This window comes from Pseudorca crassidens, chromosome 3 (genome assembly GCF_039906515.1).
Source record: "Pseudorca crassidens isolate mPseCra1 chromosome 3, mPseCra1.hap1, whole genome shotgun sequence".
In the NCBI taxonomy this organism is placed as follows: Eukaryota; Metazoa; Chordata; class Mammalia; order Artiodactyla; family Delphinidae; genus Pseudorca; species Pseudorca crassidens.
In genome coordinates, this window is record NC_090298.1 from 168,173,303 (window position 1) to 168,197,373 (window position 24,071).

Here is a 24,071-nt window from a genome sequence, read left to right on the forward strand (position 1 = left end):
CTGCAGCCGTCCGTTTCCGGCCACCCCTCCCTCGGGCACGCAGGCACGCTCCGGCCGTCACGTACGCCCCAGCCCAGCCCGCGGAAATGATGCAAGTCCCGCGCGCCGCCAGGATGGCCGGGCTATGGCGGCGGGTGCAGGCTACGTGCGGCTGTGGGGAGCTGCGAGGTGTTGGGCGCTTCGGCGGCCGCTGCTGGCTGCCGCCGGGGGGCGGTTCCCGACTGCGGCCAGAGCTTGGTTGCCCAGAGGCCGGCGGGCCTGCGACGCCTCTCCTCCCTGGGCGCTGCGGGGCCAAGGCCCCGCTGCCGCGGGCCACTGGCGGGGACTTCGGGATGCTAACAACCGCAGCGGCGGCGGCGCATTCTCGGGCGGCGAGGATGCCTCCGAGGGCGGCGCGGAGGACGGGGCCTCGGGCGTGGGGGGCAGCGCGGGCGGCGGGGAAGGCCCTGTCATAACGGCGCTGACGCCCATGATGATACCGGACGTATTCCCGCACCTGCCGCTCATCGCCGTTACGCGCAACCCAGTGTTCCCGCGCTTTATCAAGATTGTCGAGGTAATGAGAGCCCCCGCCTTGGCCTCCGTTTCCCCCACGTCTGCAAGCTGCGGGTTGGACCGAGGGATCGCTCAGCACCCTCATGCCTCACAACTTGAAAACGTTCGAGTCTTAGTTTTCTCACTACTAGTGAACTCGAGCCAGTTTCCGCCCCCTTTCAGATCCCTTCAGGAGAGTTGAATCCAACGAGCTTAGGATTGTCCACTGAACAGTCCTAGTCATAGAAATTCGGTGCCGGGAAAGATCAGGACAGTCTTGCCACTCGGTTACTTTTCTGCTGGTCTTGGTAAATGTTTTGTGACCGTCTCCGCCAGGGCGGTCTACCTTCTGGTTAAGAGCCCCTTTGGGATCCGGATTCATTCCTTCCTTAAATGTTTCTTGAGGTCACGTGCTAGGTACGGTTCCAAGTGTTAGGGATACAGCCCTGAACAAAACGGACACACTTTCCTGCCTTTGGAGCTTAGGTTCCAGCGGGATTCGAGAGGTAATGAACAAGGCTAGTAAGTAAATTATGGACTGGAAGGCTGTGAGTACTGCAGGGGATGATAGAGCGAGGGATTGTCCAGGAGTCTTAGGAGGAACATGGCATAAGGATGTTCCCAGGGGTTTATTCATTCATTTATTCAGTAGGGTGTTCTTGTTCCCGTGTAGCCGGCTGAGGATTCAGCAGAACAAGTCAGACACAGCCCCTCTGCCTGAGGAACTTATGTTCTGGTGCAAGAGACAGTAAAGATCTTTTCAGACTAAGAGCCACGGGGTGTGGGGTGGTGCAAATGGCCCAGGGAGATGTAATAGAGAGAAAGCAGCAGGAGTGCAAGGAACTTGAGTTTTTTAATGATGTGGAAATGAGTCCGTGGAGGAGAAGCGTTATCTCTTAACTGTCTAAGCAAGGTCATACAATGAGTCAGCTCTGCATTCACCCTCCAGTCTCTACCCTCACTCTCTAGTCTCTGCTGAATAAATCTCAGCGATCCCCTGGAAAGGGAAAGGACGGTACAGAGGGACAGCATTTAGCCAGTGTGGGGGGCAGAAGGAGCCCCCTCCACCTCCTCTCCAGCACTGTGACTGTGTGCGTCCGAGCTGCCCTTCCAAGGGCCTTCCCTGATGTTCTGTGTGGTTACTGGCAGGCCCCAGGGCCGGACCCTGTGGGATCATATCCTGGCCCCTCCACCCCTAGCTCCATAACCTTGGGCAAGCTGTTCCTCTGGGCCTCCATTGTCTCATCTGTGAAATGGGCATAGTAATAGTACCTCATTTCTTAGAGCTGTGATGGGAGGTAAATGAGGTCACGTCTAAAGGCCTCAGAACCGTGCCTGGTGCATGATACGCCTTCATAAGAAGCGGCTGCTGTTACCCATGTGGTGCGCTTTCGACACCTCAGAAACGAGCCCTGGGGGTCTTTTCTCCATTCTTGACGCCCCCAACCCCAGCTGTCCTCTCTACCCTCCCCTCCCAGGCCCCTAGGGCCAGGATGTTCAGCAGGTACGGCCCCCTCAGCCCCTCAGAGTGGAAGATGCCCCCTGTCCCCAGTGCCCAAGTAGAGACAGGATTCTTCCAAGAGATTCTGTGTGCCAATCTAGGGCTAGCCAGGAGGGTTACATGAGATGCTGCGGGTAGTGTGAGACTGGCATGTGGAACTCGCATGTGGTATTCCTGTTGCTGTTACTTTATAAATAACGGAAAAGGGATCCCACCAGAGGGAAGGACAGGTGCTAAGATGCAGCGGTCAGCTGTTAGTCAAGGAGAAAGTTGGAGCTCCCAGGGGACCCAATAAGTGTTTCTGAACCTGTTAGCCGAGCTCTGATTACTCTTGATTTGGTAGTTGACACTGCATGTGGCTAACTTGCCCCAGTGGCGTCTCTCCTTATTAGTGGCCTCTGAGTGTAGACCAGTGGCTCTTAATTTTGGGTGGGTCATGTAACCCTCCTGATGGATGTCATGGACCTTTGTTCTGGGGAGAATGCATTTAGAGTGTCAGGAATTCCCATACCGTGTGGTCGTGGAGTTAAAACGCTGCTTCTCAAAGCCGGGTTCCTGGACCAGCGGCCATCAGCTGGGAGTCTGCTTGAAGTGCAGACTCTCAGGCCTGCTTCAGCCCTCCCAAATCAGAAACTCCAGGGGTGGGGCCCAGCCATCTGTTTTAAGAAGCCCTCCAGGGAATTCTGACTTGTGCCAAAGTTTGAGGGCCATTAAGTTTTTAGTTAGAGTCTGGTCTAGGAATTAACACAGGCTTGAAGGAAATCATTTGAGTCCAAAGGACACCTGTGCTCCTCCCATCAGCTGTTTCCTACGAAACTTTAGTCCTCTACCTGCCAATGGAATGACAGGAGAATGTGCTGTGATGGGCGGTGGGTTTCGATGATCAATGAATAGGATATAGATGTGATTGGGATATACTTTCCATGAAAATTGGAGGAAATTACCAGCCTGTGGGGTGTGTCACATTTGGATTACGCACACTTACTTCTGTCCTCCCAAAAAGAAAAGCAGAGAGTTGAGATTTTCAAGCCAAGGCATTTCGCCACAGAAACAGCTCTTGAAATTGGATGTGAAATCAATTTCTTGGTACCGGCCGTTTGTCTCCTTTTAGTTTTTTTTAGGAAGAGGGAAAAACTAAGGAATGCAGCTCTTCAATACTGCCCGTCCTTTTTTTTTCTTTCGGTTCAGAGGTTCCTGGACCGTGTTGGTTAGTCCTGGATCAGATTAGCACACCCCTAGAGAGTATTACAGAAAACGCTAGAGCTGCTGTCAAAGCGTCAGCTAGAAAGCCTACCCTGCGTTTCACCTTGGGGTCATTGTCATGCTAGGTTAAAAATAAGAAGTTGGTTGAGCTGCTGAGAAGGAAAGTCCGCCTTGCCCAGCCGTATGCCGGCGTCTTTCTAAAGAAAGATGACAAGTAAGTGTAATTTTTCCTTCACTCCTTTGTTGAAGCTGCCCTGCATTGTAGCTCACCACAGAGCCTGCTCCGTAGAGTAGCCTGGACCTCTGGCTCCTGACCTGAAAGAAACCAAGTCAGACCTCCGGGGGATGAGGCCGAGAGCTGAGCATCCCTTTTCAGTCTGGGCTGAAGACTCTGCCCCAGGCCCTGGGCTTCATGCGTGGTCCAGGTGCGGGGAAGCTAACCTTGGGGACCCCTGGTGTTAGGCCAGGGTGAGGCTGCTTCAGAGCAGCCTTAGATGTGGGGGCTCTGGGCACATCTACCTGGACTGCAGGTAGGAGTGAGTTCCACTTCCAAGTCGGAAGGTGTGTTCTACGCAGGCTCCATAGGAAGAGGTGTGGAGTGGAATCCAGATTCCATCTGGCCCCGCCTGCCTGTATGCGGTGACCCTCGGGGGCGGCCCAGAGCACCTGTAGGAGCAAGGAGGTCCAGGCCAGGAGGAGTGTTTCTCTTCTCTCTCTTTTCAAGAGAGCCAGAGCACCCGTGCCCATGTTCCTTTGTGTCCCTTCTCCCTCAGCAACGAGTCTGACGTGGTCGAGAGCCTGGACGAGATCTACCACACGGGGACGTTTGTCCAGATCCACGAGATGCAGGACCTTGGGGACAAGCTGCGCATGATCGTCATGGGACACAGAAGGTGCGGGAGCCCAAGTGCACGGGGTGGGGCGGGAAGAGTGGCCTGGGGCGCCCCAGGTTCCAGCACCGACCTGCCCTTCTCGGTCACCGCAGTGACCAGGCCAAAGCTGGAGGTGGAAACCCCCCGCCCCCAGCTTCTCAGAGCCACTCTGCTTAAGCGGCAGTCTGGGTGGTCAGTGAGAAGCCATTTCTCACACCCGTTAGTCCAAAAAGCACCACGAGACAGGAGATAGCACGTTGCCTCATGGTTCACGTCTGGGTGTCAGCACGCCTTCCCCCTGGTGCCTGCATCTGCGTCTCCATTCAGCTTGGCATGTTGGGCTTTTTGTTTTTTGTTTTTCCTGGCTGCACCATGCAGCTTGCGGGATCTTAGTTCCTGGACCAGGGATCGAACCCGTGCCCCCTGCAGTGGAAGCACGGAGTCTTAACCACTGGACGCCCATAGAAGTCCAGGTTGCGGTTTTTTACTCAGCCAGTCTACCTCTACCTCCTCTGCCGAAGGGCTTCATATGGCATTTGCAAGCCCAGTCTAACCCACTGTATTGTTACGGCTAATTAAGAAAAACCTACATGATCAGCTGGGTTGAAGCTGGAAGAAATGAATGTGTTCATTTCTTTTCACGTGTTCCAAGGAACATTGGCCTCCCAAGATGAGATGTTTGTCAAAGGTGTCCTGTGATCACAGACACGTGGGAGACATTTCAGACTCACCAACCGTTAAGGTCGTAGTGTTTGGAAAAGCTTCTTACTGCAGATGTCCGTTGGTGTTTGTTGACTCGAGAGCCCTTCATCCTTTCCTCTCACGGAGACTTTTTCTGTGTCAGCCGGCAGCTCCCCCAGAGCACACCGTGGAAACGGTCCCGGCCGGCAGCGTTTCCGTGGACAGTCCTGGTGGCGTCCCCGCTGCGCCGAGCCCCCACGCCTGTGTTCACCTGCTCGCGTTAGAGTCTGTTTTAGGGAAGAGGCTGTTCCTTTGTCTCCTGGGAGGATTCATGGCTCAGAAAGAACAGAATAAGATACAACCAAAATTAATAAAGATGGTGCGGCTACTCACTGCCCTGCTAACCTGCAGGGTGCCTTGGAGAACGAGTCCTGCTGAGTCCTGAGGCCAGGCCACCTCGGTGTTCACCGAGTGCCGACCTCCTTCTCTCTGTGCATCTTGCTGGTGTCCGCCGCCACTGAGTCCGCGTCCCCGCTAGCGCTCAGGCCTGCTCTCTAAGGGCGGTACTGTTGTTAGTTACCCCGTGTGGCAGAAAAGAGCCAACACGTCACTGAACATCGGGCGCCTGGTGTCTGCCAGGCCCTCGGGTGTGAGCGGAGTAGCCGGCGAGGGGCCCAACTTGGGGAGCCCGCCCCCTGCATGGGGAAAACAGGTCACCAGCTAAATTCTGACAGTGGCGGGTGCTTTGGGGTGAAAATGATGATGGATGGGGGGTGGGGTGGGTGTGTGCGCAGGTGGGGCTGGACTTCATGTGGAGTGGTTGGGGAGGACCTCAGTGGAGGCGCCCTTGAACCTGGAGCTGAATCTTGTGCAGGAGCCACTGTGTGGTGAGCTGGAGGCCGGGGGAAGGGCAGGCGGAGTCCCTGATGGGCCCCAGAGCGCGGGCTGCCACTGGCGTCCTCGTTCCTGGAGGACAGCGGATGTTGGTGTGGGAAACAATGGATGGGTTGGCTGGAGTCCAGGGGCAGAGGGCCTGCTGGTCTTGGGTTCTGAGACAGCAGCTCCCCTCTTCCCACCAGCCCTGGTGGCTGCAGGGGCCTGGGCCCAGCGAGCCCTTGTGTCATCAGCACCGCAGAGTGTTGTGGCCGGCAGGACGCCCCCCTTCTCCCCAGCCTCGGTGGCTTCACCTCCTCTTCCCCGTCTTCAGGGTTCACATCAACAGGCAGCTGGAGGTGGAGCCTGAGGAGCCGGAGGAGCCTGAGGGCGAGAACAGGCAGAAGCTACGCAGGAAGCCGAAGCGGGGCAAGAAGGACGCGGAGGAGGACGGTGGCGCCAAGCGGCAGCTGCAGGTGGTGATGGAGCCGGAGCCCAGCCCCGCTGGTGAGGTGCTCATGGTGGAGGTGGAGAACGTCGCCCACGAGGACTTCCAGGTCACGGAGGAGGTGAAGGTGAGTGCGCATGGGGGCAGAGCACCCTCTTCCTCCAGGAGGCCTGGGAGGAGCTGGCGCTGGCGTTGGGAAGGTCGGAAGTGCGCTGGAGACTTGGCTGCTGTGAAGGAACCGGGTCCTGGCTCCTCCTCCCGGGCCCCGGGCTGGGGGAGTGGGCAGGGCACATATAGCTGCTTCTGTGACCCGTGCTTCCAAGACGGAAAAGAGCCTCTGGCCACCTTGACCCCAAGCCTAGGCTGGCCTGCCTTCTTCTCCATAGCATGGCGAGCCAGCTCTCGAGAGGGTGTCGGGAAATGTCCTTCCACCGTCCTTCTCATGTAGGTTATGGGCAGGGTGACCTGCCTCCAACGGGGAGAGGTGAAGAAGAAAGGCAAGGCAGATGGAAGGCTCCTCGGGTGCGCCCGCACCCGGTGTCCTTGGCCTCCCCAAGGGGAACACCACCTTGGCATAGCTGACAGCTTTGGTCTGAGCCTGGGGTGGGTTCTGACCTCGGTGGGAAGGAGTGCCACAGTCCACTGGTGATGTCTGCTGCGGGCGCTGCAAGGGGCCCGGGGCCGGCAGTTGCCTCCGTGGGGCCCTCCAGTTGCCTCCGTGGGGCCCTCCAGAGCAGCTCTGCCGGGGAGAACTTTCCACGTGCTGGATGCATTCTGTGACTCTGCACCATTCGGCCCCTGTGACTGTTGAGCACTTGACCTGTGGCTGCTGCGACTGAGGAACAGAACGTCTAATTGTATCTCATTTCAGCTCACTTCAATGTGAGCAGCGCCTGGTGGCTGCTGTCCTGGGCAGCCCAGCCTTAGTATTTCCTTGAAGGCTCTCGTCTGGGGGGAGGGGAGGGGAGTGGGGAGCTCGGAGCGTGCCTGTCCCTCTTGTCGCGCATGCCATGCAGGCCCACCAGCTGGCCTGTTCTGGTTCGTTCTACAAAGGTCATCCCAGGCAGATCAGGGACAAACCCATTAACCAGAGACCGGTGGATCACACTGAAAAAGCCCAGCAGTGGTGGCTCTTGCTTCGTGCCGGCAGTGCCCTGAGCAGAGTGCCAAGTGCCGGGACCTGTGGCCTCTGGAAATGAGGTGCAGGATTTATGCCATAAACTGTGTCCAGCGATCCTGCCGGGAGTGTCACTGGCCTCACTGTGGCGGCAGCAAAGGCAAAAAGGACAGCAATACCTGTGGCATCCATAGCGGAGCCGGCTGGGGCGAGGTTCTGGGGGGGACAGACCTCGAGCCCCTTCTCCCCACCCAAGATGGCTCGTTCTAAGGTCGAGGTTCAGAGCGGTCCACGGAGACAGGGTTGGTTTAGTTTTTGCTCTTGGGTCCTGAGTCCCTGTGACTTGTGAACTGGGGCTCCGCTCCTGGGCCTCTGGGGCCGTCCTTGGCTGGGCCGGGTGGGAGGGGCTCCAGGGCCACAGGCCGCTCTGGTCCCAGTGACCCATGTGGCCTCCCTGCTTGCCAGGCCCTGACGGCGGAGATCGTGAAGACCATCCGGGACATCATTGCCTTGAACCCGCTCTACAGGTTGGTCTCCTGTCTCCTGACGAGGCCAGGCTGGGCCTGTCTGGCTGCTTGTCCTCATTGAGATCCCGGCTGGGCTTGGGGACTGCCTAGCCTCTGAGGGGGGAGCCGCTTCCCTCCCAGCGGGGAGGCCCCGGGGTGGGCGGGAGGTTGGAGGGGGCACAGCCTACCTGGCCCCGGCTCTCTCGTCATCAGCCAGATAGGGGGAAGGCATCTCAGGAGGGCTGTTGGATGGCTGCCAGGGTGACTTATGTCTGGGCGTTGGGGCGTTAGTCCCGCTCCAGGATGGGCCACAGCCCAGTGAGGACCATGGCGGTCCCGGTGCCCCGTGGCAGCATCTCCGTCCCTTCCAGAGAGTCTGTGCTGCAGATGATGCAGGCCGGCCACAGGGTGGTAGACAACCCCATCTACCTGAGCGACATGGGCGCCGCGCTAACTGGGGCGGAGTCCCACGAGCTGCAGGACGTCCTGGAGGAGACCAACGTGAGTGCGGCCTTCCCGCCTGGCTGCTGACCTGGGCTCCGGCGTTGGGGTGGGTTCACGTTAGCCCACGTCCTTCTGACCACGTCTGGCCCCTCGTTCTTGGCGGCCGCGTGGTGTCCCACTGGGCGGCACCCGTCAGTGGGTGGTGTGTTTGGGTTGTCGCCAGTCTCGTCGTTATGAGCAGCACCTCTGCCAGTGTCCTGGTCCACATGGCCTGCAGACCTGTGGAGCGTGGCTGGAGCACTGGGCTTGCTGGGGCAGAGCGTGCGCCCCTCTCGGATTTGGGGAGGCGTGGCCTGTCTACCTGCCCTGGTTCGCGCTCCCTCCCCACTGCCCCTCCGCACAGATGGCCATCCTCTTATGTCTTCCCTTTCTTGGCAGATTCCCAAGCGGCTGTATAAGGCCCTGTCCCTCCTCAAGAAGGAGTTTGAGCTGAGCAAGCTGCAGCAGCGCCTGGGCCGGGAGGTGAGCGGCGGGGCGGGGCCCCAGTGCGCAAGAGAGTCTCTGCTGTGAGGCTGCGCTCCCCCTCGGGGCTGGGAACCTGTGCGAAAATGTCAAACTGGTGCGAGCAGCTGAGTGCAGAGTGAGAGGTCCCTGGACCCTCCTGACCACTGAGGGAGCCCGGGGGGAAATGCTGGAAATTGGGAGCTAGCTTGAGAGAGGTCGAAAGCTGTTTCCGCAGCCTCAGCTGTTGGAGGCCCACCTTCCCAACTGGGCAAACGCATGGACTGCCTGGATTGTTGGTTACTTAACGTTTTCCAGATTTAACTCACTTTTATCACTTAGTTGTTGTTGGTTTTTTTTTTAATTTTTATTGGAGTATAGTTGATTTACAATGTTGTGTTAGATTCTGCTGTACATCAAAGTGAGTCAGTTATATGTATGCATATATCCACTCTTTTTTAGATTCTTTTGCCATAGAGGCTGTTATAGCACTTAGGTTTTTTTTTTTTAATGAATTTATTTATTTATTTTCGGCTGCGTTGGGTCTTTGTTGCTGCACGTGGGCTTTTCTCTAGTTGCGGCGAGCGGGGGCTACTCTTCGTGGCGGTGCACGGGCTTCTCATTGTGGTGGCTTCTTTTGTTGCAGAACGCAGGCTTCAGTAGTTGTGTCTCGCGGGCTCTAGAGTGCAGGTTCAGTAGTTGTGGTGCATGGGCTTAGTTGCTCCATGGCATGTGGGATCGTCCCAGACCAGGGCTTGAACCCATGTCTCCTGCATTGGCAGGCAGATTCTTAATCACTGTGCCACCAGGGAAGCCCTCACTTAATTTTTATGTTAGGGAAAATATTCGTATCGTATTTATTTTATTTAAAATATTTATTTATTTGGTTGCTCCAGGCCTTAGTTGCAGTGGGCAGACTCCTTAGTTGTGGCTCTTAGCCTCCTTAGTTGTGGCATGTGGGCTCCTTAGTTGTGGCATGCGAACTCTTAGTTGCGGCAGGCATGAGGGATCTAGTTCCCTGACCAGGGATCAAACCTGGGCCCTCTGCATCGGGAGCGCAGAGTTTTTAACCACTGTGCCACCAGGAAAATCTCTTGTCTCATATCTTTAATTGAAAAAGCCACTAGGCAGCTCTCACACGCAAGGGCACAGGACAGCAGGCCACTGGGCGGGCGCCGGTGCTGACCTAGGGCCTGAGCCCGTGTGCTGCTGTTCCGGCTGCTAGAGGGAGCGTGGCACCCCTTTGATTAACGTGGGGGACACGCTGGCATCAGGCCCAGCTTTTCCTGGTCGTAACCAGGATTGAAGGGTGGATCACTTCCTCCCCTGGAATTCGGTGTTACTTATCGTGAGGCCCGTGACCAGGAGGACTTAGGGTGGAACGTGGGGGAAATCGGAGGCTGGGTGCCCTGGGTTTCTCTCCCATGTCCTGAGGAAGCAGCAGGCCCGCCCTGGGCTGCGTCCCCTCTGCTCTGACGGCGGCTTCTGGGCCCTGCAGGTGGAGGAGAAGATCAAGCAGACGCACCGCAAATACCTGCTGCAGGAGCAGCTGAAGATCATCAAGAAGGAGCTGGGCCTGGAGAAGGACGACAAGGACGCCATCGAGGAGAAGTTCCGCGAGCGGCTGAAGGAGCTCGTGGTCCCCAGGCATGTCATGGACGTGGTGGACGAGGAGCTGAGCAAGCTGGGCCTGCTGGACAACCACTCCTCCGAGTTCAAGTGAGCGCAGGGGCCCGTCTCGTTCCCCGGCCTCGGGAAAGCTGGGCATCTGACTGGGGTCCCTGGAAAGCCAGGAGGGTGGGCCCCTCATGCATGTTTCGGTCATGGTGGGTGTCCATCCCCTCGTATCGCCCCTGTGCGGGCCGTGTCTCTGTCGCCCCTGTTTCACAGATGAGGGAGTCGAGGCTTGGAGAAGTTACATCAGTTCCCTTGCCTCTGGGCTGGCAGATGGAGACAGGGATTTGAAGCCAGTGCCACCATTCAGGACCAGGAGTCCCCAGGGCCATGGCTCCAAGGCCGCCCCCTCCCCTGGCCTCCCTCTGGCGGCTTTGAGAGTCAGCCAGGAAACAAGCGTCTTCCTGGGGCCCTGGCCTTGCCCGGCGGGTGTTGTCCTATGCACACTGGCTAGGGGTCGGGGCCCCGTGGGATGCTTCTGGCCCTGCCCGTAGCCCAGGCCTGGGCGTTGCTCCGGGGTGGCTCGTGGGACAGCTCCTCAGAGGGAGGATCTGAGCGGGCCTGCAGCACCGGACCCTCCTGGGCTGCTGGGCCTGGCCTCTCTCTGGCTCAGGGTGTCTGGGGAAGGTTGGTCTCTTTGCACGAGGACCCTGGGAGATGCTGGTTGCCCCGGACGCCGCAGGCCTCCCCACCAGAGATGCCCCCAGCTCCTCTCCTGGGGCAGTGAGTGCGCTTTCCACACCGACGTCAGGGTGACCACATGCTTAGTCCCTTAGAACGTCACAGACTCATGTAGCGGTCTGGAGGCAGAGGCCCTCACGTCTGGTGTGGTGGGCAGGACAGGCTCCTTCTGGAGACTCTGGGGAAACACTGTCTCCAGACTTTTCAGTTTCTCGGAAATGTTCCGTGGCTCCTGGCCCTTCCTCCATCTTCTGAGCACGTCACTCCAGCCTCTGCTTCTGCCGTCTGCCTCGCCTCTTCCTCTGACCTCCCTGCCTCCTCCTTATCAGGCCCTTTGTGAGGGGCGCCTCTGTCCCTGGGTGCACAGCCCTCGGCCTGGGGTCACGCTCCAGGCCTCAGTTTCCCCACTTGCCCTCATCAGGTTGTTCCTCCCCCATCCTACCCGCTGGCCCCTCCTGTGCTGTGGGACCCTGAGCCGGCCCCATGCTCGCAGAGTCTCTGGTAGCCCTTGTGCCAGGAACTGCACCCATACAGGCAGACCTCGGGGACACCGCAGGTTCGGTTCATAGCAAAAAAGCGAGTCACATGAATTTTCTTGGTTTCCCTTCGTGTAAAAGTTATGTTCACGCTCTACTGTAGTCTGTTAAGTGTGCAGTTGCGTTATGTATAAAAAAAGACAACGTATATACCTTTATTTAAAAGTACTTTATTGCTAAGACGACCATCACCTGACAAGGCACGGTTACCACAAACCTTCAAGGTGTAAAACGCGCGGTAGGCGAGGCGTGTCTGCACCGCGCCGGGAGTGGGGCAGGCCAGGCTGGGCCGGCTTCTCAGGGCAGTTCGGGCCGCAGCTGACACTTGGTGTAGTTCTCACATCGGGCACGTGGGTCCCAGCACTGTGGATGTATGGAGTGGGGTTCGGGCGGCTCACCGGGCCCGCTCACCGGCTCTTGTCTGTCCTGTGGCAGCGTCACCCGCAACTACCTGGACTGGCTGACGTCCATCCCGTGGGGCAAGTACAGCGACGAGAACCTGGACCTGTCCCGGGCCCAGGCGGTGCTGGAGGAGGACCACTATGGGATGGAGGATGTCAAGAAGCGCATCCTGGTGAGGCTCGGCCACCCACCCTCCCCGGGGCCACGCCCACCCCCCCACTCGTGTGCGGGGCACCTGGCCGAGCTCTGAGAGGCGGCGGCCATCGTGTCTGGATCTGTGAAGGTGGCGGGGGCCTTGGGGCCCGGGAGCCAGGACTCTCCCTGTGTGGTGGGGGAAACCCAGGGGAGCTCCCTGGAGAATCTGGGGGTCTGGGGGGGGGCTTGGCTGGGCCAAGGCTGGTGTGGGGTCAGCAGGGGCCGAGGAGGGTGAGGGATGGAGGGGCCCAGCCGGAGGGACCGGGGTTGGAGTGGCTCGGAGGTGTTAGGGGCCGCCCAGGCCCGCCTGCCCGCTCCAGGGAGCTCACGATTTCCCCAGGGGGATAAAAATTGTGCTCGTGATAGGAGGAAATGAGGGCCAGAGGTGTCTGGCTGAGAGCGGGTAGGCTGGCGGGGAGAGAGGACACTGTGATCCAGGTGGGGAGCTGCCGGGTGGGCCTGGCATCGGGGTCACCCAGAGTCCGTCACCCGCGTCCCCTTGCCGCCTGCTCGTCCTGTTGGTGCCATAGGCTGTCCCTCCTGTGTCAAATGACAGTCCAATCAGCTCGGCCCCTCTGGGTCAGGCCCTGTCCCTTCTCGCAGCCCCAGATGCCTGAACGATGGGGAGGCTCAGGCCCGGCGGGGGCCCTTGCCCTGTGGAAAGGGCAGTGCTGTCTCACGGGGTCCTCCTGCCTCTGCCTGCAGGAATTCATTGCCGTCAGCCAGCTCCGGGCGTCGACCCAGGGCAAGATCCTCTGCTTCTACGGTCCCCCAGGTGTGGGCAAGACCAGCATCGCCCGCTCCATCGCCCGGGCCCTGAACCGCGAGTACTTCCGTTTCAGCGTCGGGGGCATGACGGACGTGGCCGAGATCAAGGGGCACAGGTTGGCCCGGCCCCTCCCCCTCGGGGCTCACCCCGCCTCCCATCAGCCTTCCTTCTCTTGGGTCTTTTCCTACCCTGTAGCGTGATGGTGGCAGGCAGCAAACTCCACTCACGCTGGAATAGGTAACTGAAAAGTCAGCGTGTCCAATCTGACGTCAGGCCTGGCTCAGTCCAGGTGTTTAAAAACCTCGGATCAAATTGGATCAAAACCTCAGCCTCTCAACCACTGGAAAGGCCTCTCGGCCAGGCTGTCAGCAGACGGCCCCCTGGTTCCAGCTTCCATCCCACCAGCTCAGCACCCCGCACCCCAGCAACACTGGCCACAGGCCCGGGGACTGGGGACTAGAGTGGGAGGTGAGACGGTCTCCCCAGTGAGGCCTCGGCACCTGTCTTGGTTCTTGCCTCCCTTGTCAGGCCCAGAGTGGGGCTGGCATCCCCTGTGCGCAGGCTCTGACAGCCACCTGGCCCGTGCGTGGTGTCCTTCTGTGGGACATTAAGGGTGTTGTGTTCTGGGGCTTCCCGCCACGCTGGCCTCCGCAGAGGGTGGGTTTTTGAAAAGCCTCGGTGAGACACAAGCGCAGTGGGTACACAAGTGTCTGTTCCAAGTCGGCCATGCATTTCCATCCTGTAGTGTCCAAAGAAGGTTTAAATCTGTGTTTAAAAGTTACTTTTCTGGCTTTTCTAAAAGCACGGACAGTTCTGGGCACCAGGGTTCACAGGCCCTCCTGGCAGCAACGCTCCAGAGCTGGGCTGCCCGCTGGGCAGGGTGCAAGCACCCCAGTCTGCTGCAGCCCCCCTCCATTCCTGGCTCTCTCGAGTCCCCTGGACAGTGGCCAGTCTCGAGACCTCCCCAGCCCGGAGCCCGGTGTGAGCTCCAGGGGTTTGGAGAAGGGAGCCGGAGCATGGTGGGGCCCGGGTGGGGGTCAGGAGGGGACGAGGCCGGCACAGCCTTGGGGGCGGGGTCACTGGGAGGCCTGCAGGCTGGAATGGTGCAGGTGTGCTCGGGAGCTGCGGTCTGAGCTGGGAGGTGCAGCAGGATGGAGGTAGAGGAGTTGGAGGCAGATGCAGAGCCGGGCCCTGGTTCAGGAAGGACAGGGAGCTGCAGACCAGCACCATGTGCTGGAGTTTCTAAACAAGCACAGGAGATCTGTGACGCTGGGGGTGAGTCATTGGGGAAAGGGCACCCAGCAGCGTGCGAGCAGGTGGGCGTTCTGTGCTGCTGTTGGTCTAGGGACAGGGAATTGACTGCTGTTATACTGGTGACAGCCAAACCCTCCTCTGCCCACAGCCCTCCAGGGCTCCCACCTCCCTCAGGTTAAAGCCCAAGTCCTCCCTGTGGGCCACAAGGCCCTGCACGACCTGCCCCGTCCCCTCCCTGCCCTCCCCTCCTCCCTCTCTCCCCCTCGCTCACTCTGCTCCAGACACATGGGCCTCCTCACTGTTCCTCCAACACACCAGGCACGGTGCTGCCCCAGGGCCTTTGCATGGGTTGTGCCCTCCGCCTGGAATGCCCCTCCCCCAGACATCCATGTGGCTCCCCCTCACCTCCTCTGCTTGTAGCCTTTCCTGAAGATGTTCCTTATCTCTTCCTTAAAATGCTGCCTCACCCTCAAAGTGGCGTTCCCGATCCCCCATGCCTGCTTTTCTTCTTTGTCGCAGATACGAACGAAGTCTTTTGTACCTTGTGATTTTCTCCTCTGCCTGGTTTGTGGTCTGTCTGCCCTGCTGGGCCTTAGCTCACAGCACTGGACTCATGTCTGTTTTCCTAAGAATGCCAGGCAGGCACCTGCAGCCAAACTGGGCAGACAAGTAGGCTCTCAGGAAACACTCCTGAAAGGACGTGCCAGCTGGGGCCGGGCCCTGGGCCTGGTGACCCTGAGGCCAAAGGACCCAGGCGTGGGGGATGTTCCTGCCGCAGGCCCTGGCTGCTCCCTGCCCCTTTCCTTCTGTTGGATCGGGCAATGCTGGCTGGGTTTTGCCGTCTGGATAGGAGGTGCTGGCTAGCGGGAAGAGTCTGAGTGAGACTTGGCTGTTAATCTGTCTCTCGCCCTGAGCCTGAGCTGGGGGAGCACGCTGACAGCCCCAGGACTTGGGACCGTTACGCCGTCAGGATGACCCAGTGCTCTGCCCACCTGCACAGTGCAGAAGCATTTATCCTCTGCCGGGGCCACGCTGTGTGCGTCTCCCTGCGTCTCCTCTGGGCGGCCTTGGAAGGCATGTGGTGATGCCGCAGCTCCAGGGGAGCTGGGCCTTGGGCGCCAGTGTGGCTACCCCAGGCGCTGGGGCACCAACCGCCCCGCTGTGCCCTCTTCCGCAGGCGGACGTATGTGGGCGCCATGCCCGGCAAGATCATCCAGTGCCTGAAGAAGACCAAGACGGAGAACCCCCTGGTTCTGATAGATGAGGTGGGTGGGGCCTGAGGGCTGGGCCCTGGCTGGGCTCATACCCTTCCCTGAAGTTGGATGTGGCCCCTGGGCCTTCCTGGCCCACAGCTGCAGGCGGCCCTGACCAGACAGAGTCTGTGTTCAAGGTGAAACTGTGGCCCCCTGTGGTTTCCATGGTGCCTGAGTCACTGTGGGCAGCCTTGTTGCAGCCGGCTGTCTCATAACACCGGCCCCCTCCCGCCCTGGAGGACCTGGTCTCTGCCCGTGGCCACACAGTCAGCCCAGCCCTCCTGCTCTGGGCTTCCCTAGCCCCAACCCCCAGTGGTCTGGTCTCCCGCTGGGGTGTCCGGCGAGCGGGCGCTGGGGGAGGACAAGGGGCTAACACCCGCCACCCCCTGCTGCCCCTTCAGGTGGACAAGATTGGCCGGGGCTACCAGGGGGACCCCTCGTCAGCGCTGCTCGAGCTGCTGGACCCTGAGCAGAATGCAAACTTCCTGGACCACTACCTGGACGTGCCTGTGGACTTGTCCAAGGTGCGTGTCCCACCCGGGGGCTGGGCCAGTGGGGAGAGTCCGGATGCCCCGTCCTACCGCACCTCGCTGCCGCCTCCCCCAGGTGCTGTTCATCTGCACAGCCAACATCACCGAGACCATCCCAGAGCCGCTGCGGGACCGGATGGAGATGATCAACGTGTCGGGCTACGTGGCTCAGGAGAAGCTCGCCATCGCAGAGGTAAGGCGGCCCCACTGGCCCGGCCCTGGGGAGGGGTGCCCCGCCGCCACTTGGGCTCAGGAAATATCCGAGTGCCCACTAGGTGCCAGGCCCTTAACCGGAGCTAGGGGTGCAACCCGCAGATCCTGCTCTGGGGCTCCCGAGCCAGGAGGAGACAGACGGATGTGGACGGGATCTGCCCTTGTGGTGTGATTACAAGACACAGACGACACCAAGGCGGGGGTTCGGGGGGCTCCCCACCCCAACCAGCTGTCAGCCGAGGGTCTTAACGATTCAGTGCAGTTCTGACACTACCCACCTGGAAACAGCATCAGACCCCAGGCTCAGGGCTCAGACTGCCCCCACTTTGGATGCCAGCCCCCAAGTCCCTGGCCGCTCTTATAGACTGACTGGGTATAAACCGGGGGTTCCCACAGCCCCCTCCTTGGTTTGATCATTTGCTGGAACAGTCTACAGAACTCAGGAAGACAAGAGTTTTTACTTACTGTTACCAGTTTATTATAAAGGATACAACTAGGGAACAGCCAAAACAGACTCCTGGGGCAAGGTGTGGGGAAGGGCCCATTACTAGGCATGGTTGACCATGATTGCATCATGGGTCACTGGTGATTAGCTCCCCTCCCTGGGGGCTGAGGGTGGGGTGAAAGTTCTATCCCTCCAGTCCCTTGGTTCCTCTGGCCACCAGCCCCCATCCAGCTATGCTAATGATCACTTCTTGAAAGGGGCTTCTTGTGAATAAGAAAGGATGCTCCTCTCGTGCCTGTCACTCAGGAAATTCCAAGCGTCTTATAATCGCTTGTGCAGGGAATTGGGGCCAAAGACCCAATATGTATTTCTTGTTATAATCACAGGCCGTAGAACAAGAGCAAGGAAAGACACTCTGTGAGCACAGTGCTGAAGGTAACACGACCCCACCCTGGCCTTCAGGGCCCAGCACTCTCTTGGGGTTGTGAGTTCAGCTCTGACAGTAAGTTACCCCTTGAGTTGCCCCGCTGCCTTGTGGTCATGCACCATGGCCGGTGTCGTGCCAGGTCAGTAACGGCTGTGGGCGCGAGAGTGAGGCTGCTGTCCGTCTACCCACCAGCCGTGCTTCCCCGGGTTATGGGACTGCCTCCCTGGGCTTTCCTGGGCCCAGGGTCCCCTGGGATGCGGGCCTCTGTCTGCATCTCTATTTGTAGGAAAGCGCTTCCCGGGCTGGTGGGATCCTTCCCTTTTCCTGGCGCCCGGGTGTGTGCGGTGCTTTACTAGCCTGCAGTCAGTCAGGGGAGAGCCGGATTTCCCTTCCAGAGGGCTCGAGTTCCTGATACAGTGTTTTCTTTCCAGAGAGGGCTTTAGTGCATCTTGTCCCCTTTTGCATCCCCTGCGGGGTGGGAGGCGAGGAAGAGGAGCTCTTGGCTGGGGCGGTCGCAGGGGTACTGGGACTCCCCGTCACTCCCCTTGTCCCCCAGCAGCCTGGACACTCGACCAGGCAGAGGTGGGGCAGGCTTGGCGGTGTGGGTGGAGGGGTTCCTTCAAATCCTTGAAGGGACAGCAGGAGGCACACGAGGGCTTTGGGACACTTCTGCCCTGCAGTCAGTGCTCAGGACTGCTCAGACTCCACTGACTGCTGTGCGGCAGGGGTGGTGCTGGGCCCCGAGTGACCCTGGAGCCTCTGACCTGCTCCGTATCCCCACCTGCTCTGTGCAGTGGTCACGTAACCGGTCTCTGTATGAGGAGGAAGTCTGGGGGTTCAAGGAGGCCTTCCTGGAGGAAGAGGCAGCTAAGATGAGTCTTGGGAGCACGTGGAGGTGGCAGGCCGGGCGCCTGCAGGTCCTAGGCCCACCGTTAAGGATCCTGGCACTTGCTGGGCTCTCTCCCTGGACACTCTGCCACCCCCTCCTGGCCTTGCTGGCTCTCCTCCCTTCAGGTCTCGGCTCAGGTGTGGTTCGGGAGCAGCCTCCCCTCACACACTCTGCTGAATGGCCCCCAGGTACCCCCGGGGACAGGGGCTCCACGGGGCAGGCCCAGGGTCTACCTCAGTGACCTCATTTACCCGGCCAGGGGTCTTTGGAGGGGTGGGCAGGGGCCACGGGAGAGGCCCTTGGGGTCCTGATGGCGACTCTCCTCCCTGGCAGCAGTACCTGGTGCCTCAGGCCCGTGCCCAGTGTGGCCTGGACGAGAGCAAGGCCACACTGTCATCGGACGTGCTGACCCTCCTCATCAAGCAGTACTGCCGGGAGAGCGGCGTCCGCAACCTGCAGAAGCAGGTGGAGAAGGTGAGCCTGCCTGGCCGGCGGCGGAGGGACACATGCTGTCTGAGTGCACCCACAGCAGGTCCCTAGGGGAGTCACAGCCACAGACAGGAAGTAGATGGTGGGGCTGGGGAGGCAGTGTTTAATCAGGACAGAGTTTCAGTTTGGGAAGGTAAGAAAGTTCTAGAGGGGATGGCTAGACACCAGTGCAAATGCACTTCCTGCCACTGAGCTGTACGCTTGAAAATGGTTAAGATGGTTTTAGGTCACGTGTACTTTATCACAACTGTAAAAAATTAAAGGCAGGTGGAGGAGAGTTGGGGGCAGGGGGTGGGGGCTGCTTCTGTGGCCTGGCTGCCCCCCAGCCTGCTGCGTCCACACAGGTGTTGCGAAAGGCAGCCTACAAGATTGTCAGCGGCGAGGCTGAGTTCGTGGAGGTGACGCCGGAGAACCTGCAGGACTTCGTGGGGAAGCCGGTGTTCACAGTGGAGCGCATGTACGACATGACGCCTCCCGGCGTGGCCATGGGCCTGGCCTGGACCGCCATGGGTGAGTGGCCTGCGCTAGAGCAGGCAGCGCCGGGGGCTCTGCACGTCCCTGTGGTCGTCTGTCCCCCGGTACAGGTGGGAGCCCTCACTGCAGGCTGCTCTGAACGCCCTCTCCACTGGTAGGCAGGGTGCAGTGAGGCCAGGGGACCAGGGCTCATCAGGGACGATGGGACCGCGAGGTGGCTGCAGTGCCCCCGTGAGCTTTCTTTGGGCTCGTGGTTTTCAGGTTTGCCTGAAGGACAGCCCTTCACAGCACGAGACCCTGTCGCCTGGGGGGGCCACCACCCAGTGGGGGAGGAGGGCCAGGCAGCTCTGGGGAGAAGGGTCCGAGGGGCTTCCTGTCCAGGCGACGTGGCTCAGCCCACCCTCACTGGGGACGCTGGGTCTGGGAGCTACAAGGGCGGGGGCGGCTCAGGGCCTGTGTAGCAGGCAGGGTTGGGTGCGGTCCTGGGGGGCAGGGCACAGAGGGGGCAGGCTCTGAGCCACTTGTTATCTGCTGACTGATTTGGGCTGCACTGAGAGGAACTGCATGGGAGGAGGGAGCTCGGCACCAGCAGGCTCTGCGCCGCGGGCAAGTAGAACGCGGAGGCCCAGCACAGAGATCGTTTTCAGGTTTTCATGTAACCTGGTCCCCGCAGATGGATCTGCTGCCCCGAGGTGGCTGCAGGGACAGTGCAGGCACTGAGGTGTGAGGGATGAGAAGGCTCTAGGCTGGGATGAGCCAGGGAAGGGACGGTGAGGGGCGTCCCATCACTGGGGATGAGGGTGAGGGTGTGGCGGGAGCGGCCATCCAGGAGTCTGAGGCATCCTGGGCTCATGGGCTCTGCCCTCGGTTCCTCAGGAGGCTCCACGCTATTTGTTGAGACGTCCCTGAGGCGGCCACGTGACAGCAAGGGGGACAAGGACGGGAGCCTGGAGGTTACAGGCCAGCTGGGGGAGGTGATGAAGGAGAGCGCCCGCATCGCCTACACCTTCGCCAGGGCCTTCCTGATGCAGTACGACCCCACCAACGAGTACCTGGTGACCTCGCACATCCACCTTCATGTGCCTGAGGTGAGGCTGGACCCGCGCCCATGCCCCACACCCGCCACCTGGCAGCCGCCTGCCCACCAGCCTGTCTCCCCCCCAGGGCGCCACCCCCAAGGATGGCCCGAGCGCTGGCTGCACCATTGTCACGGCCCTGCTGTCCCTGGCTCTGGACCGGCCGGTACGGCAGAACCTGGCCATGACGGGTGAGGTTTCCCTCACGGGTAAGGTCCTGCCTGTGGGAGGCATCAAGGAGAAGACCATTGCGGTGAGTGTCCTGTGTAATAGTGCACAGCCATCATTCACGTGTCAGGGCTAACACCCCCAGGTGAGAAGAGTGACAGGCCCATTTTACAGAAGGGGAAAGTGAGGCCCAGTGGGCATGGGATCTGGATCTGCCTGGCCTGGATCCCCTGCTGAACCGACTGCCTAGCTGCCCCTCCCTCCACGGTGGTTCTCAGCCTTTTCAGCCCTCATCTCAGCTCCTCAGGGATGAGTAGGGTCTCCTGCTTCCTCGCCCCCCCCCCCCGTGGCCTAGCACTGAGACCTGTGGGTGCAGGAGAGGCTGGAGGAGCAAGGCTTAGGCACTGCAGGTGGACAGAGGGCCCAGAGCCCAGCGTCTCACTGGGTGTGCTGTAGGTTTGACTGTGGTGGATGGGGGGGGGGGGGGCTGTGCTTCCCAGTGTTGGGAGCCCCCCGAGCTCCTGGCAGCACCCCAGTCTCTCTCACCTGAGCCCCCAGGCCTCTCCCTGTCTACCTCAAACGGACCGCAGCCCCAGCTGCCCACAGGGAGGGGCTCCCGTGATAGGGACACCCAGGCAAGGTGTGTGGGAGGCTCTCTGCACCTTGCTTTCCTGTCTTGCAAAGTGAGAGGTTCAGTGAGTCACTGCATGCTATCCCTAGAGCAACACCTGGTGACACATGGGGACCCTTGTCCACCAAGGGGCAGAGTCAGGCTGAGGGACAGCAGCTCAGAGGCCCCAGGTGCGACAGGGCGCATGGCAGTCTTAGGTGCCAGACCTCTAAATGTAAAGCAGTGGGTGGTGATTAACCCCAGAAACCATGGACCTCATAATTCCTGTATTTCTAGACACCTTTGGGGGTGGGGAGAGCCTCTGGGGTGACACCACACCAGAAGAGGCCTGGGTTCCTGCTGCCAAGCTACTGGAACAGAGGCTGGTGACGTTACCCTGGGCCTCAGTTTCCTCAGCAGGGTGGCCACTGGAAACCTGGCTCCATGCCCAGCCCTCTCCTACCTCCCACACTGACCTGACTGCCCCCCCCCATCCCAGGCCAAGCGTGCTGGAGTGACGTGCATCATCCTGCCAACCGAGAACAAGAAGGATTTCTACGACCTGGCAGCCTTCATCACCGAGGGCCTGGAGGTGCACTTCGTGGAGCACTACCGTGAGATCTTCAACATCGCCTTCCCCGAGGAGCAGGCCGAGGCCCTGGCTGTGGAGCGGTGACGCCGGCTCTGGGCACTGCAGGCACCGCTGGGCCCGCCGGGGCTGGAACTGCGCTCAGGGGAGAGGCTCCAGGCAGCTGAGCCACAGGAAGCTCAGGAGAGGCCTGGAGCCCGCCCTCAATCATGGCTTAATCACTGACTATTTAATTATGATTAAAAGCCGTTTACAGTACTGCTTGGTTGGCTGTGGCTTCTTTCTGTGCTCACCACCCTGCCTGTCACCAAGGTGCCCAGGGACACGTGTGCCCCAGCAGATGGCACCCCCCCCTTCCCACTGGCAGCACAGAAACCCCAAGTTTCTGGAAAAGTTTTATTGTGCACAGAGGGGAAGGGCTCAGTCCTTCTTGGCTGCCGCCTTCCTCATGGCGGCCAGGACATTGCTCAGCTCCTCTCTCTTCCTCTTGGCACGGATGTGTGTCCCCACCTGCCGGGCAAGGAGGGCCGTGAGCCTAAGCCCCAAGTCCCACCCCGGCCCTAACAGGGGTCCTACCTACCCTTTTCTTGATGAACTTGAGGGCCCGCTTGTCCTTGGAGACCTTGAGCAGCTCCATGGCCCGCCGCTCATAAGGGGCAAAGCCGCACACCTCCCGGATCATGTCCCGCACGAACTTGGTGTGCTTGGTGAGGCGCTGCGGGAGAAGGGAGGCGTCAGGGCGGGGCTCGGAGGGGGTCTCCGGGTGGAGTGTTGTATGTCTGCTAACAAGGGAAGCCCAAATCCTCCCCAGTCCCCAATCTTATCAACATTAAAGTGGCACGTCACACCCGGCCTTTGCACAGGGTGTTCCCCGGGCCCAGAACCCTCTCGCCCTGGACACAAGCTGGGCACCGTGGAGTCGGGGCCGCTTAATGAAGAAATATATAAACCCCCATGAGCCTACGACTCCTCAACCTGACACACAAGGAATCCGCTTTCCCTCCACATTCCAACCCCGATCCAGAAACCCTTCTACTCGGCAAACTCCTGCTCATGCGTCAAAATTCGCTCCCAATTCGCTCCTGCCCCAGCTTCCGAATCCACGGGCCAGGGGGGTCCCATTACTTAGCCCCGGCGGGCGTTCGCCGCGCAGGCGCGTAACCGGCATCTTCACTCTGCTCTGCGCAAGCCTGACACCCCCTTTCTTCCGTTTAAGACACCAGGGCTGGACTTCCCTGGTGGCGCAGTGGTTGAGAGTCCGCCTGCCTATGCAGGGGACACGGGTTCGTGCCCCGGTCTGGGAAGATCCCACATGCCGCGGAGCGGCTGGGCCCGTGAGCCATGGCCACTGAGCCTGCGCGTCCGGAGCCTGTGCTCCGCAACGGGAGAGGCCACGGCAGTGAGAGGCCCGCGTACCGCAAACAAACAAGACACCAGGGCTACCCACTGCCCAAGGCTCCCCACTGCCCTCGGGACTCGACTCCCGACGGCGCTCCCGGCACTCACCCCACGGCGGCGGCTGTGCCTCGGCTTGCTCACGTTCTTGGTCACCTTGTGGCCCTTGTTGAGGCCCACGGCCATGGGGTACCGCAGAGCCATGGCTGCGGACAGGGGTGGGGAGAGAGGAGTGGAGGTGAGTCCCAGCTCGGTCCCCGCCGCCCGGAACCCCGCGCCTCGGCTCCCCCGGGCTTGCTCGCTGCACCCAACCATACCCCCGAGCTGCACTGGAGCCCCAAGGGTCCGGATGGCAGCTGATGGTACTCGCGCTGGGCTTCACTAACCTGCTGCTCTTTAATGGCTGCCGCGGCGGAAGGGCCTCAAACGCGCCGAACTCTGGGATTTCTACCGACCCGCGGGCGGCGCGGGCCAGAGAGGCAGGAATGTCGCGGGCTCCCCCTGGCGGCTGGAGGCGTCCCTGTGGGCCCCCTGAGCATGCGCGCTTATCCTCACGGGCCCAAACCAGTAGTCGGACCGGGTGGGCGTGGCTGTGGCTGCGGTGTCTCCCTCTGCGCGTGGGTTGAGAGGTGAAATCCAACCTGTGCCGCCAGCTGGCTGTCCCAGCGCCAGAGACTTCAGCTCCCACTACTCGAATTTCTCCATTTATAGAATGATGACAACAATAGTACCTATTCCAAACTGTTTGAGCAAGATATGATAACTGGCACAAACTAAAATTTCCACAATCGGAGAAATTGGTTTTACTATATATGAAGCCAAGCTCTGGGCTAGAGCTAAGGAAAGCGTTGTGATATAGTGCCCCCTGGTGGCACTTGATATAACTTGATGTAATTTTAGGTGCAGGGATAGGCGGCGTGGTGGGAACAAAAAAATATTCTTTTTTTCTGGTTTTTATCTTTCAATCCTATTTATTTCCAAGAGACAGTATGAATTTGAGGCTGGTCTGTTTGGGGTTAGCCCTTGGATCACCTGCTAATCTTGGAGGCTTGGACAGCCAACAGGAACTAGTTTTTTTTTTTTAAAAAAACCATCTTTATTGGAGTATAGTTGCTTTACATTTTTGTGTTAGTTTCTGCTGTATAACAAAGTGAATCAGCTATACTTATATCCCCATAGCCCCCCCCTTCCGTCTCCCTCCCACCCTCCCTATCCCACCCGTAGCTAGCTGTTTATAACATTGTTTCATTCTTCAAAACATTGTTTTGTTTTAATAACATTGCTTTCATTTAGTTTTTATCTTTACAGTTGCTTTTTCTTTA

At 59.7% G+C, this 24,071-nt stretch overlaps 2 protein-coding genes across 3 annotated transcripts; one reads left to right on the top strand and one right to left on the bottom strand.

The window, feature by feature from the left end:
* Positions 1 to 98: 98 nt before the first annotated feature.
* On the top strand, positions 99 to 21,612 carry LONP1 (lon peptidase 1, mitochondrial). Its single transcript, XM_067734073.1, is given in 20 exon segments — positions 99 to 197; positions 199 to 288; positions 290 to 556; positions 3,364 to 3,452; positions 4,012 to 4,131; positions 5,999 to 6,239; positions 7,695 to 7,756; positions 8,107 to 8,236; positions 8,618 to 8,701; positions 10,179 to 10,399; positions 12,007 to 12,145; positions 12,874 to 13,052; positions 15,369 to 15,456; positions 15,846 to 15,968; positions 16,051 to 16,167; positions 18,282 to 18,422; positions 18,782 to 18,947; positions 19,788 to 19,999; positions 20,076 to 20,240; positions 21,265 to 21,612. Coding segments are annotated over 20 exon segments (2,895 nt in total). The 5' UTR covers positions 99 to 113; the 3' UTR covers positions 21,442 to 21,612.
* Positions 21,613 to 21,736: 124 nt separating this feature from the next.
* On the bottom strand, positions 21,737 to 23,275 carry RPL36 (ribosomal protein L36). 2 transcript variants are annotated; one of them, XM_067734079.1, is made up of 4 exons: positions 23,136 to 23,275; positions 22,861 to 22,955; positions 21,935 to 22,069; positions 21,737 to 21,864 (listed from the first exon to the last, which is right to left on the bottom strand). In XM_067734079.1, exons 2-4 carry the CDS (start codon positions 22,951 to 22,953, stop codon positions 21,775 to 21,777), a joined length of 318 nt encoding a protein of 105 aa, XP_067590180.1. In that variant the 5' UTR covers positions 22,954 to 22,955; positions 23,136 to 23,275; the 3' UTR covers positions 21,737 to 21,774. The 2 variants fall into 2 exon arrangements, with proteins under 2 accessions (XP_067590180.1, XP_067590181.1); XM_067734080.1 differs by having other exon boundaries at positions 23,067 to 23,172.
* Between the last annotated feature and the right edge of the window lie 796 nt (positions 23,276 to 24,071).